Source organism: Empidonax traillii, unplaced genomic scaffold (assembly GCF_003031625.1).
Source record: "Empidonax traillii isolate 1590-97213 ecotype Southwest subspecies unplaced genomic scaffold, ASM303162v1 scaffold306:size632451, whole genome shotgun sequence".
In the NCBI taxonomy this organism is placed as follows: Eukaryota; Metazoa; Chordata; class Aves; order Passeriformes; family Tyrannidae; genus Empidonax; species Empidonax traillii.
In genome coordinates this window covers 410,961-425,178 of record NW_020955499.1, presented here as the reverse complement: position 1 = coordinate 425,178, position 14,218 = coordinate 410,961, and the positions used below count along the sequence as shown (strand labels likewise).

General features: G+C 47.3%; 1 protein-coding gene across 3 annotated transcripts in view; it reads left to right on the top strand.

Moving 5' to 3' along the window:
• Positions 1–14,218, top strand: part of LOC114061024 (plexin-A4) — a 440,892-nt gene that overhangs the window by 41,027 nt on the left and 385,647 nt on the right. For all 3 annotated transcript variants that reach the window (XM_027891006.1, XM_027891007.1, XM_027891009.1), the window contains exon 3: positions 7,738–7,920. In XM_027891006.1, the coding sequence (XP_027746807.1) occupies positions 7,738–7,920 (183 nt within the window). The remainder of the gene's footprint in view (positions 1–7,737; positions 7,921–14,218) is intronic.

Below are 14,218 nucleotides of genomic sequence, written 5' to 3'. Positions count from 1 at the left end.
ACAGTTGCTGCTCTTCAGGTCACGTCCATCCTTTTTATTTGTAGGTATCATTGCCACCTGTGACAGGGTGAATTTCAGAGACCTTTGGGACCTGATTTTCACCCCTCATGCAGGAGTTTGGAGTGCTGATGCTGAGATCTGGAATTATGGTGATGCTGGAAATGTTTTGAAGGGGTAGAAATACAAGACACGAAAGGGAGATTCGGCTGACACAGTGATGGTGTTTGGGATGTGGGATGGGAAGAACTCCATGGATAGGAGTGCCTGTACTCAGCCTGACTTTGCATCGCTGCTGGAGGTACTGTCCCTCTTCCCTGCCAACATCAGACCCTTGGGGTCTAATTAAGACACTTAAAATATCACTTAAATTGCAATATCCAAGCACAGGGAGTGCAAATATCCCACTGAAAGATATGGACGGGTATCCAAGTCAGTTCTGCACCGTGCCCTGTTTATCTTGACTTAGTGAGAGTGTTTCTCCTGGAGAAACTTGGAGGTGAAGTTGACACCCGACCTGAGGGATTTGATGTAGCTGGTATCAGTCAGAAACAGAGACTCATTAACCTGCTGGTCTTTCAGGTTGGATCCTTAGTTACATCTTCATTTGTGGTGGTTAGGAGTGTCTTCTCTGCAGGTGACCAAGAAGGGAGTGGGTGGTTCTGCTGAGGAAGGTATTTCACACTTGATATCCATGATGTGCTTCTCTGGATAGTCAGTCTTGGACTTTCCATCAGGGGGGCACAAATTATTTCCCTCTCATTGTAGAAACCTAGAATGGTTTGGGTTGGAGAGGACCTTAAAAATCAAATAGTTCCAACCTCCCTTCCATGGGTAGGGACACCTTTCACTGGACAAGGTTGCTGAGAGCTCCATAATAAGCCAGTGCTGTTTCCAGAGTAGAAATGCTGCTGCTGACCAGTCCCAGGCAACACGTCTGGGAAAAATGGGTCCTCCCCAACCAGAGCTGGAGGACAATCCACGGGCTGAAAAGTCCTTGCAGTTGCAGCTCTGTGGCTGTGACTGAATCAGCAGGTGCTGAAAGTTTGGGGTCTGCATCTCCGAGGTCTGAAGTGAGAAATGAGAAAAGCAAACTTATTGCCAGAATTGCTTAAAGATTGTAAAATTGGGGTCTAGAAAACGTGTAAGGGTTCACTAATGCACTTACCTTGTACACATCTTTTGGCACTGTCATAATTCAGAAAACTGGGACTTAGAGGATGTTAAATTTACAGCACAATTACTTTTATACACAATTACTAATAATCACCCAGCTCTGCTAAGCTAGAGGTCTGGAGACTAAAGAAACCTGTTGGTCTCTGTAAAAAAGACAGCCTGCTCTTCAGGAAATTGCAAATTTTACGACGTGGAGGTGGCTGGTATAGACTGTTGGGAAGTCTTACGCTCACAGCATAGCAGGAACATAAATACAGGCATAAAAAGTCTGTACTACATTAAGATTCTGCAGCACTCTGGAAACTTGACACCAGTCCTTGAACTGATGCTTAAACTCCAGACCTAAAAACCAAAGGACTGCACCAGTTCTAGTCAATTTGAGTAACTTTCCCCTCTGTTCTTGCATTCCTGAATTGTGTTCAAATGAAAAAAACCTCTTAGCGTGGTGGGTGCAATTTCCCTGTAATTGGGAAAGTTACTGTAACTGCACTGTCATTTGTATATGGTGACATGTAATTGCACAGTAACCACTGCTGTGGGTGCACAAGTGAAAAGCAGAGTGCAATTATAATGTATTTCCAAATGCTGGCTCTTTATCCAGCTTCCATTATATCACAGAGCACCCTGGGGAAACAGTGCTGGCTATTTTTGGATGCCATTAGACGGCGGGCCAAGCGCTGAAGGGTGGGTGGGTTGATGATCTGTGCTGTCTTTGGTCAGTGGCCACCTCTTTGAGCACAAAATTTTGAATTCCAGATGACAAAAGTCCACAGCCTTTTCCTGGCTCGCTGCCTGGAATGCATGGGATGGGGAGGGCAGTAACAGGCATCAAATTAGGGGAATGATGTGGCACGAGGTGAAGGTCAGAGAGGCTGTGGCCATCCTGCACGAGGACTTCGCAGCTCGACAGAGCCAACGGGCTGAAAAGTGATGGTTCTGGTGGAGTTCACAGAGCAGATGGTGGGGAGAAGGGAGATGAACCAAAACCCACCGATTTCACAGGACTCAGAGGAGACACTGGGATGCAGCACGGCCAGAAGCAGAGATACTGCAGGAGGTCAGAGGCAGAGTCGATCCAGCTTCAGGAATGCAAAGTACCGGTGCCATGGGCAGGGCAAACCAGCATTTAACCAGAAGTTCACCGTGCTGAAACCATCAAGAGGACATGCACAGGCAAACAGGAGAAGCACCAGGCTTGGGTACCATCCTGCTGCTGTTGGAGTTTAAAGACCTGTGGTTTGTAGGAGATGGTTCCCAGCATTTCCAGCTCCACTACAGAAGGGTTTATGGTTCACCCCTGCACCAGCTGATCTAGACCCTCAATTTCCTAGCTAGTCTCTCTTCAGGTACCATGAATTTCCTGGTGAGACATTTCCCTAGGGTTTCCATCTGTCTAGATTTTTAATTACCCCGCTGAGTGGACACATGCCCACCCTCACTCTCACTCGGTCCTTGCTGTGGGAAGGAAAGGAGATCTTGCAGTCAGGTGATGGAAAAGACCTTGGATATCTCCTTGAAAAGATTGAAATGTGAATTCCTGTTGATTTCTTATTGCTGTTGGCTCTCTGGCCTTGCTGGCAGCACAGACAGCCCTTAATGTATGTGTTCCCTCCATCCTCTGCCGTGGCCAAGCCTGAGATAACAGGAGTGAGAAGCCAAGTACCTGCCACTGGATGAAGACAGGGCTGTTAGGTATTAGCTGTAAATCAAAGGCTTGGCCATTGGGACAGCCTTTATCCCCAGTGAGTCTGTGGAATTGCTTTGGAGCCTGCTGAGAGATCTGGGAAAAGGTGCTTTGATCGGGGAGGAAGATTCCTCCAGAGGGAAAGCAAGGAGGAATGAAGGGTGGCTAATCCCTTATTGAGGCTGCTCCCCAAATATGGATTAGGCTGTGTTTGATTATCAGGGCTCTTTCAGAGGCCAATGGCTAAAGCAGATGTTTAAGGGACAATTGATGCATTATGAGCACTGTTTGCACTGGCCCCCTGATACCTGGTTCTTCAGTCACTCCTGCAGTGCCAAGGAGCTCACTCCTGCTGGGGAATCAGATGAGGACGGGCAAGGAGGTGTTGAAATCAAATCTCTAACCCTTCTGCTGAATTTGGGGGTTTTGGGAGCTCAGGGAATCCCTAAGGGACTGAGCCAGCACCAGCCTCAAAAACCATCCTCTGCAGGAGGGCTTGGGTGCGTTAATTATTTATTTGATAAGCTTAATCCTGGAGGAGGCAAACGCCTGCCAGAACCCTCCTGGAAATCAGGCCCATTCTTGTGCACAACCTTCCCTTTTCACTGGTGAATGTGACACTCGGCTGCAGTGTCACGGCTGCAGATGAACCCCCTGGTTGCTGACACAGGGAGTGGTGGCAGGAGCAGACCACAGCCTCCCACCAGCTGGTCCCCCTTCCCATCAGCCCGGGATGGAGAGGCAGTTAGTGGGACTTGTGAGGGCATTTTTACCCAGGGAGCTGCCAATCGGTCCCAGATGAAGATATTTCAGATATGTAGAGCACCTTATAAGCCTGTGTTTAGCAGCTTTGCTGGGGCAGAGGGGTGGTGAGCAATATTCCCTCTTTTGCAGGTGGGAATTTGGTGTGAAATGATGAACTGATTGGTTCCAGCCCAGCACCCCAACCACAAGCCCCCAGTTCCTTCCAAGTTACCTGCTGAGCGTGCTGTGACTTTCTGGGTTGGGTTTTAACTCCTCAGGAGGAGAGAACTGCTGGTGTTGTTCCCACCTCTTTTAGACCTTCCCTTTGCCTCTCCCTGCTATCCCAACCAGTGTGGCAGCAGCCTCAGAAGCAGAGTGAAATTCCCGTCCTCACCTCCTCTTTCATTCTGGAAAGTCGTTAACGCGAAATTGCCGAGCAGAGAAGCTCCGGAGAGTTTAACGTGGCTACTTTATATTTGCTGCTAGGAGCGTCTGGAATTGAAAATAAACCTGTGCTTGCAACTCCTGACCCTTTCATCATAAATCCAAACTTCCTTACGTGTTCCCTCTTTGCTGCAGAAGATGACTTGTATTTCTGTCTTTACAAAGGCCCGCGTGCAGCTGAGAGCCACAGCTGTGCAGGAGCCGGGTGGTGTTTATTTGGAGGGTTTTGCTCGTAGAGCGTTTTTTTTTGGCAGATGATCCCCGGAGGAAATAACCCAAATACGTTTAAATGAAAATAGTTTTCGTGTGGCGTGTGGCTCGCTGGCCTCATTCCTGTTGCCGGGGGTGGGGGGGGGGGGGGGGGGGGGGGGGGGGGGGGGGGGGGGGGGTCTGTCCACATGGAAAAACCACAGCTCTGGGATGGCTGCTCTGGCACCCACCCAGCAGCACGTGAGTGGATGTGGAATCCTAGAATAATTTAGGTTGAAAGTGACCTTAAAGACCATTCAGTACAATTCCCCTTCCGTGGGCAGGGACACCTTCCCTCTCCCAGGTTGCTCCAAGCCCCGACCAAGCTGGCCTTGGACACTTCCAGGGATGGGGCAGCCACAGCTTCTCTGAGCAACCTGTGCCTGGACTTCATCACCCTCATCATAAACAATTTCTTCTTTATATCTACTGTGAGTCCACCTTCTTTTAACTTAAAACCATCACCTCTTGCCCTATTGATACAGACCCTACCAAAACTCTGTGCCAGTATTTCTCTGTAAGTCCCTCCTATAAGGATGTGCCCTTCTGTAAATAATATCAGGGAAATAGGATTAAATAAATAGGCTTTAAATTAGTTTTGTGTCTTTATGGGGGGAAACCATGATATCTACCCTTTAGGTGTGAGCTCAGGTGGAGCTGGGTCCAGTTTGATGGAGGAGGAATTAACTTGGGGCAATTAGATTAATTCTCGACAGGTGGGAGATGAGCTGCAGATCAGCCACAGGTGGTTGTGCTTGATGCTGGGATTTCTGGGTCTATATCTTCTGAGACTGGAGGTTCTAGATCATGCAGGAAGGCAGCCAGATGATTACATGGGTCCTTTCTGGTCTCAAGTGCTTCAGCTGGAGTAGTTGGTTTTGGCTGTGCTGCAGGGAGGGGAGTGTGTGGGAGGCTGAGCTGCTCCAAAGAGGATGCCTCTGACAGTGCCAGCTCTGCTTGATTTGGATCATTTCAGTGCTTGTCAGTGTAATTTCCTCTCGTTGGAGATGGAGCTTTGTACACTGCACCCAAGGTAAGATGTCTGCTGGCACCATTAAGCTTTTCATCCTCTCAGTGGTGAGGAAAGCTGTCTTGTTTTCCTTAAAAACTTTCTTCCCTTTTTCCCCTCTTTCTGCCGTTTGGGAATTTCTTGCTTTCAGTCTGAAATGATTCTTTTCAGCTTGACAGACCATTAGAATGAGCACTTATGTAGTTTTATTATACCCTTGAAACACAAATTGTGCTAATTTGAGGGCTTAAGAGTTGCTGGTTGAACTGTGCCCGACTTAAAGGCTTGGATTCTTCTCAGATCCAACATCCACGGCACAGTTCAAGTTGGAAGGACATTAAGAGGCCTTTCAAATATGATGCATCTTTCTGTTAGATACTTAGGCTGTGTGGATCATCTGGAGTCCTTTTGCTACCAGCTCTGTGGGAAGGTGTATTTCCTTCCCTGACAATCCCCCCTTTCCTCTGCTGATTATGGATTTCCATCCTGACCTATGTGACAAAGCTGGGATGCAGATTTATCCTGGGCTTTGTGCTGGCATTGTGGACTAGCAGCATCCTGCCTGCTGCTGGTGGGGGCTGTTGATCTGCTCTGTAATTGCTCTTTGAGCCGGTGTTTTAGCTCTGAAAGGGCAGTCCACAAACACTAATGACTGTTGCAGGCCAGAGCTCAGCATAGCTGATCCTTACTAATGGCTCTTCGAATTCCTCATAGGTTTTATGTATTTATAAACACATTTAGGACACATTATTCTTCCACTCAGTAAAAACCATCTGTAATTATTGCCTGTAATTGCTGGGTGAGGATAAAGTGAATCAACTATCGGGCTTTTACTGCTGGTGAACTCAAGCATGGAGCATCACAAATTCTAGCCATGTTTCCAGGAAGATGTGAGCTCACACAAAGAAAATTGTCATGGTCCTTTATTACTGCTACATCAAAATTAGGCAACCTTCCTGTGCAGTCCATTATTGCTTTCCTAGGCCTTAGTCCAGCAAAACACTTCAAGTGGATCCTTAACTTCAAGTCTCTGAGTGGTCCCAGAGAAGTTAATAAAGTCCAACTGCTTTGGCAGTTGAATGCTGGGATTTTGGGGGCCTCAGCTTTATTTGACTTATTCTGTGGAGATGTGTAACTTGTATTAGCTTCACCTACTTTGGGGGTGCCTTAAGGTAGAAGAAGTGCCTGTTCCACACTGCTGCTGTGCTTCTGTAATGCCCTGAGGCCAAGGAAACAACCTCAGAGATATCCAGACACCACTTGGCATTCATGTGAGGGGATCCCAGTGGAGCATCAGCCTGATGACAACCCTGTGGAGTTCAAATGCAACAGGTTAAATTAGAGCTTAGGCAGCAGCATTAATGAACAGGGGTTTTCCTCTGGTTGTTGGGAGTTCATGAGTATCTCCAACAAATGCTGGAAAGCTTCCCTGAGAGCTGTGAAACCTTCCCTCCTCTCCAAAGAACTTGAGTGAATTGCAGTATCCCTGTAAGATGGATAATCATAGAAACATAGAATGGTTTGGTTTGGAAGGGACCTTAAAGACCATCACCATCATTGCCATGGGCAGGGACACCTTCCACTATCCCAGGTTGCTCCAAGCCCTGGCCTTGAACACTTCCAGGGATGGGGCAACCACAGCTTCTCTGGGCAACCTGTGCCAGGAGCCTCCCCACCCTCAGAGGGAAGAATTCCTTCCTAAAATGCAATCTAACTTTCCCCTCTGTCAGTTTAAAGCGCCATTCCTCCTGCTCCAAAGTCCCTCTCCAGCTCTCTGGGAGCACCTTCAGGTACTGGAAGGGTTCTAAGTTTATGGAGTTTAGTTCTTGCTGCAGATTTGGCCTGGGCTGACCATCTCCCTCCCAGACAATTCCTGGACATGCCTTGGAGGACTGTAATGTCCAAGGCGTATCATGAGCAATCCTGCTCTTTTTGGAATTGGGAGGATTATTTAGATTTCATAGATGTGATTATTATATCGGGTTTCAGGGCCAGAGGGCAAGTCAGGATCTTTTTTATTTGCCAGGGCAGATATAGCTCAGTGGTTCTTACTCTGTATCCTATGAGAATAATGTGCATACTTTTTTTGGTTTTTGACAGAACTGGGTATGTTTAAGGCATTTTCAGCAGATTTTGTCTTTGATTGCTGGGCCTTGACTGGTTGAACTGACTGGTAAAGCAGTAGGAAAAAGGCTTATAAAGTAATGTATCCTGCTGGGCTGTCATTCCAGACAACCAAGTTTCCAGTTTTCCTTCTGCCTGTAATTCATCACACAACTTTTGGACAAATTTTTTTTTTTTTTTTTCCACCTCTCTGTTTCTCCAGTCCTCATGGGTTTGTCAGCTTGCATAAATTACAGACCTGTTATGCAACGGGTGGATACTTCCCAAAGTGACTTCACTTGTTTACACCCTCTTTCTCTTTTGTTTGCAGCTGTTAACAATTGATGACAATTTCTGTGGCCTGGACATGAATGCCCCCTTGGGAGTATCATCCATGGTGAGAGGGCTCCCCATTTTCACTGAGGATGGAGACAGGATGACGTCTGTGATCGCCTACGTCTACAAGAACCACTCCCTGGCTTTTGTGGGCACCAAGAGCGGGAAGCTCAAGAAGGTAAGACCTGATGTGGTTCCTCTAACTCAGATTTTGATGGTCTTGGCGGAGATTTGCTGTGTTGCACTGAGTGTGGGAACAGTTTTTAGGCTAAGGTGCTCCTGTTCTGAGGATAAAAAAGTGTTTTGGTTGGCAAAAAAAACTGTGTTTGACCCTTGAGGGGTAGAGAGAATCTGAGATATGGATAAAAATCCTTCTTCCAAACTGTTGCTGATCAGGAAATGGACGTTTCTGAAGTCAAACCACACAGCCAGTCAGAGGCAGACTTGATGTAACTCACATCCAGCAGAACTGTCTGTGCTCAGACCATCTCTAATTAAGCAGTTGGTCACAGGGTGTCTCTGCATGCTGGAGGAAAACTGATTGTGGCTGAAACTTAAGCAACAGGATTCATGCTCTGGAGATCTTTTCAGTGTGACTGGGCTGTGATTTCACCACGAGTCCAGCACGGGATTAGTGGTTGCTCTGTTTATGTCGGGCCTGGTGCTTGTGTTGAAGGAAGAGCGTTTTCGTCAAAAGAAAGCTGTGTCTTGAAGGATAATGAGCTTTATGTTTATGGTTGATGCCATATAATCTCAATCACAATAAAGGGTGTATTGATGTTCTTCCCTGTGTGTTCTCACTAGAAATATGCCCTTTGCATGGCAGTAGCTCTGCAGTTCGCTGTGTGAGGTAGTAGTAGGGAGGATTGAGAGGTGGAATCATCTACCTGTGGCTTTGTCATAGGAAAAAGAGGTATTAGAAGTGACCTTCTCTTGCTAATGATGCGTCTTGCCTCTATTTGAACCTCTCTGTGCCAGTCTGACAATATTTATCTGAAAGCTCAGCCCAGGAATGTTGTAAAATATTGTCTGTGCAAGCTTTGCCATGATAATGGTGAGAGCCATGATAATTGGGCAGAGCCTTGGGGGTTGTGTTGGGTGTTGTTCTCTCCTTGAATCTCTTTTGCAAGTGAAGACTTCCAGGCGGGGGAAAGGAAGGTCCTTTGAGAAGGTGACCCACTATGTCTTGGGCAGAGAGGACGAGGGGAAGGGAGTTTCTTGCTCATGGATTCTTAAGGAATGTCTGAAATCTCTGGTTTCATTCCTCTACCTGTTTCTTGACTTGAAAAGAAAACCCAGGTTGTAAATTCAGGTGGCATTTTCCCCGTGCTGAGGGAGGGCTGGCAAATGCCTCTGGCTTTGTCCAGCAGAGAAAATGCTGCTTGCTCTTCTGAAAATATGTTGTTGTTTTTTTTTTTTTTTTTAATTATTCAGGTACTTGGTAAAGGAGCCAAATTGTTTTTTAAGTGGTCATAATAAAAATAATCTCCTCCCCTGACTAATGAGGTTCTCCTTCCCTGTCATCTGTGATATCATAATAAACTGTTCAGTTCTCCAGTCAGTCTCTTGCAGGGGGTGGAAATGGGGTGGCTGAGATCTGAATGGTAAATATACAAAAAAAACCTTACCAGTTAATGCCTGCTGCCTCCTTGCACTCCCAAGCTTTTGGTTTTCACTTTGGCTCCAGGAGAAGCAAACTCAGCCACACAACTCTCTTTGCCTTTGCAGGTCACATCGCAGAGTCCAAGATCTGATTCCTTTTTAATAGGGGGAAAATAGGAGAGAAAGCTTTCCATGCTTTAAGGAGTGTGGTAGGGAGCAGGGATAGCCTTATAGGGTAAAGAATGAGAAGAGGGGAGCTGAAGTGGCTGATGTAATTTGAGAAAGCTTCACTTTATTCCATTTTTTCCTCATGTGCTGAGTATTCTGCTTGTGGTTGTTACCGCTTTGGGTGCATGAGTTGGAGCAGGGCTGGAGCCTTGGGCTGGGACCTTTCTTGGGTGAATAAATGTCCACCCAGAGAGGCAAAACATGAAGCAAAATGGGGCTGCCCTGAACATGTTGGGATTGTTTTGGACCACTTGATCCAGACTCCTGGAATTATTTAGTTCCTGCAGGTTCAGCCCCATCCTTGCTATGACTTGTGCAATCACTGACTGTCCTCCCCCAGTGCTCCTGAGGGTACCTGAGCTCAGGACACCAGCCTGGTTTCTCCTTTGGGTGCTACAAAAGGCCAGTTTGGCACTCAGGATTTCCCCTGGATGCTCTTTGGCCCCTGTCTAGACTTCATGGGCCTTCTGATGCTTTGTTTTCTGTCTTGGCTCATCCATCAGGTGCTGGTGAACAGGAAGCAAGGAAAATACTGCACCGAGACTGCAACTCCAGCATAATCCATTATGTTGGCATGGTGTTTGTGCTCTGTTTAAAAAACAGTGGTAAATTAGAATGAACTTGGTAGGATTAGATGAAACTCCAGGTACCAGTGGACAAATCCCAGGAATTATTTTTTTTCTTTTTTTTTTTTCCCCTGCTGTTGGCTCCTACCAGGCATGGAATGTCCTGCTGCTTCTGGTATAGTGCAGCTACTCAGTCAAGCTGCAGTGAAACATTTTGGATAACGGTGAAAGAAGAGTCAGGAGATTATCTCCGAGATAGCAGGATTTACTCAGTGGTTGGAAGACTTTGCTGCAAGATGGTTTGGGAGAAACTTTCCCTCTCTTTCCCTGCAGTTCCAGTATTTTCCTCGCTGTGTGTGTATTTTCCTAAGGAGGTGGCAGGCTGCATATCTGATTTTGATTTAGGTGATCCCTGAGTTCTCTGCAAAGCACCCCCAGTCATAAAGCGATACCTGTTGGCTGATCTACAAATGTCACACGTGTCAGGGGAGTTTATCCAGTGGCACACACCCAACTGAAGCAAAATATTGTGCTTTTCGGGAGCATATCATTAAAATGAAAACTAGCAGCCGTCTCAGGAAATCTGCCCACGTAACCAAGACAACAAAGGGAGAAAGAAAAAGGGGAAAAAAAAACCAAGATAGAGATAGGGCAGGGAAAAGTGTGAGTGAAACCCAATGACACGCTCGGCCCCAGCGATTTCACTGCCCAGGGCAAAATGCATTTTGCAACCCTTGCTCATTCACAAAGCTGCCTGTGCAGCCCATCAGGAAGGCACTGAATAAATGTGCTGGAGAAATATTCCCTCCAGTCCTGCTAGCTCGTCCACAGCACAGCCTGGCCCCTGCAGAAGGAGAAAATAAATAGGATAAAAATGCAGAAAAATCTCTTCCCCCCCGTCCATATCTAATGTATGGAGACCTCTGCCCTTGGATGAAAGGTTTCATGGATGGGGATGGAGATGGGTGGCCCAGGGAGGAGTGGGTTGGGAGACACAAAACTCCTGGTGTGTCTTCACTCCTCATTTTCTCTCCTGCAAGTGGTGAGAAGAAATATTTTCCTTGCTCAAAGATCATTTTAGAAAAAATTAATGCATCAAGTGTTGCGAGGTGTGTGATTGTATCAAAGAGCTTAACAACTGAGATGGGATGGAAAACCAGCTCCTGACCACTTGTGGGCATTAAAGATGCTGTGGTATTGTTTAATGAGAAATATTTAATCTGCCAGTGCTTTGGTTTGAACCCAGTATGTGTAATTACCTCCTGTGCTGGCTGGTCCATGGTGCTCCCAGTGTCTGCCCCAGGTCAGCAAGAGCTGCCACAGCTTTAGCATAAATCAGGTGCCTGATGGGCTTCCTTGGAAGTGGATTCCTATGTACTCGAATGCTTGGGACAACCCCCATGGCTGAAATTCACCCCTGGGAATTTTCAGTGATTTCTTTCAGGAGATACACCCCCCCCCCCTCCCCCACTACTGGAGTTCAACAAACATTTGTTTTGTCTCCCTACAAACAGCACAGGAGAGTTATTCCTGGGGTATGTCCTTCCTGCAAACCACTTTTTTTCCTTTGCTCAATCTCTCGTTACACGCTTGGCTCTCCACTCCAGGGGCAGGAGAAAAGCAGAGATGTACCCACGGAGACGTTTTGCACAGTTTTTTATGCTTGGTTTGGATTTTTTTTTTTTTTTCCTGGTGTGTCCGGCCAAATCACGTGCCACCAATACCTGTCATCACTAAGGGAGCATAGCAGGATTCCATATTCCTTGCCTTCCTTCCCTAGGCATTTAATTTATGGGTCACTGCTTTTGTGCAGATCGTTTCCAGTCCAAGAAATACAACTTACCTGCGATTATTCTGTGTGTAGATGCAGGTGTAAAGGGCGAGTTGAGCTTACAAATGTCAGCCTGGGAACAGCCCTAGGAACTGTACTTCCAGCAAAACAAATCTCTTGGACCATTTTGAAATGTTTATTTGAAAATGGAGCAGTAGAAATTTCCATTTATTTGAAACCTCCCCAGAAGAAACAGGGTTTATTTATTCCATCCAAATATCTCACTCAAAGCCTTTTTCTACGCTAAATTCCTTGCAGAGATAGAACCTTGGCTTAAAAACCAATACTTTCGCTCTGCGGCCTGGATTTCATTTTTCATCAAATCCCATCAGTTTGCAGACTTTGAAGGGCTTTTTTAGATTTGGACTTGCCTTTGGGGGCGAGGGTTTTCGCTTGGATCAGACAGCTCTGGGATCTGGCCAGCACTTCCAACAGGTATCAGTTCCATTCAGTAGAAAATTGACAGTATTGACCAGCTCCACGAACAACCCTCTGGATTACGCTGAACCCTCGAGACCCTGCTTTCCTTGGATCCAGAGACAAAACACCACAGGGAGAACTGGAGATCTGAGAGCTTGGATTATTTGCAGTTCTCCTTTTGGCCCATCTCACGGGGGTGTTGGGGAAGGTTGGCTTTCTCCAGTACGTTAATTGGATTGGAAAGCACACGCGAATCTGAGCTCCTGCAGGTTTCTGGATGTGTAGCTGGGGCTGCCCTGTCCCTGGCAGCTCTGCTGGTTGGATTTGCAGAGCTGTTTATAGCCCACCTGCCTCAAAGGGGGAGCGGGAGCTACTGACAGGTATGGATGGGGTCAGCCTGTGGCTTGGAGAAGATGCACTTTGGCCTGTGGTAGGGTGAGGACAACTTGTAATCCTGAAGGGCACCCAAACCTGCAGGTTTGACCTGCAGGACTTGTTCTGTTTAGCAGAAGGCAGATGAATCCTGGTGGGACTGGCAGAGTGTGAGGTCCTTCCCCCAAGCTGGTTTACACTCAAGTGCCAAGTTGTGGCTTCCCCATCCCTGGAAGTGTTCAAGGTTGAGTCGGATGGGGCTTTAAGCAACCTGGGATAGTGAAAGGTGTACCTGCTCATGGCAGGGGGGTTGGAACATGATGGTCTTTAAGGTCCCTTCCAACCCAAACTCTTCTGTTTTTCATGCAAAAAGTCTGAGCAAGGTAAAAGGGTTCCAAAGGTGGGAAGAAATCCACGGGCAACAGAGCAGTGAGTGGGTTGGTGATACCATGATGTACCCACATGGAAAAGGAGTATCTGTCTCTCTTCTCTCCTGATTCCTCACCTCCCATCCAAGGAGCTGGAGCTCCTGTGGCACCCCTGAGTTCACCATAACCAGGGTGGCAGTCTCGTGGTACCTGCAGGCACCGGCAGATCCTCACTGTTTCTCCAGGCAAGGGGGCTTCTGAATACACACAAAACAAGAAACCCTGCTCAGTTTTGATATTCCCTGGAGGGTATCCTGCTGCTGACAGCTCTGTGTGAATGTCAGCAGGGAAACTCTGCTTCCTTCTCCTTCTCTGCTGCCTTGAAAGAGTCAGGGTTCTTTTTGAATTTTTTTTTTTTTTTTTCCCCAACTGTTTGGCAAGTGGACTTGACTGCTCTGAAAACAGGCTGTGGAGGCTCTGGCTCCTGCTGGGAAGATGGTTTCTGCAAGAGGGGCTTGTTCACCCTGGCCTCTCCTCACAGCTTCCTAAAGCAGCAGGAGTCCGGGTGCTTCACTGACTTGTGATGGAGCGATGCTGGTTCCCGTCTGAGCTTGGCATCTGTGAAGGCTGTGGTTGTCTATGTCCTACACTGATATGCAGAGAGGCTGTTGCCAGCTTAGATGCCTGAAAAGCAGTTCATTTTTCTGGCTGTGGCATTCAGGAAGCTGGGGTTTTGCAGCTCTGGTGAACTTGGCACTTGATGCTCGTGTTGGGTGCCCCAGCAGGGGTGGTGGTGGTGGGAGCCAGTGTGGACAGTGAGACCCACTTGTCCTGGGTCGTGTAAAAATCACCAATGGCTGGCGATAATGAAGCCCAACAAGGCCTAAAAGTGTTGGGTGAATGGGTACTGTCTCCAAGGGTGAAATCAAAGGTGCAGGACTGGATTTTTGGAAGGATTCAGGCTGAGGACTGGTTGGCTGGGGAACAGCTCTCCTGAAAAATACCTGGGCCTGAGCCATCAGTGTGCCCAGGCAGAGAGACACCAACAACATCCCCAGCTTATACAAATAGGGGCACTGCCAGTAGACT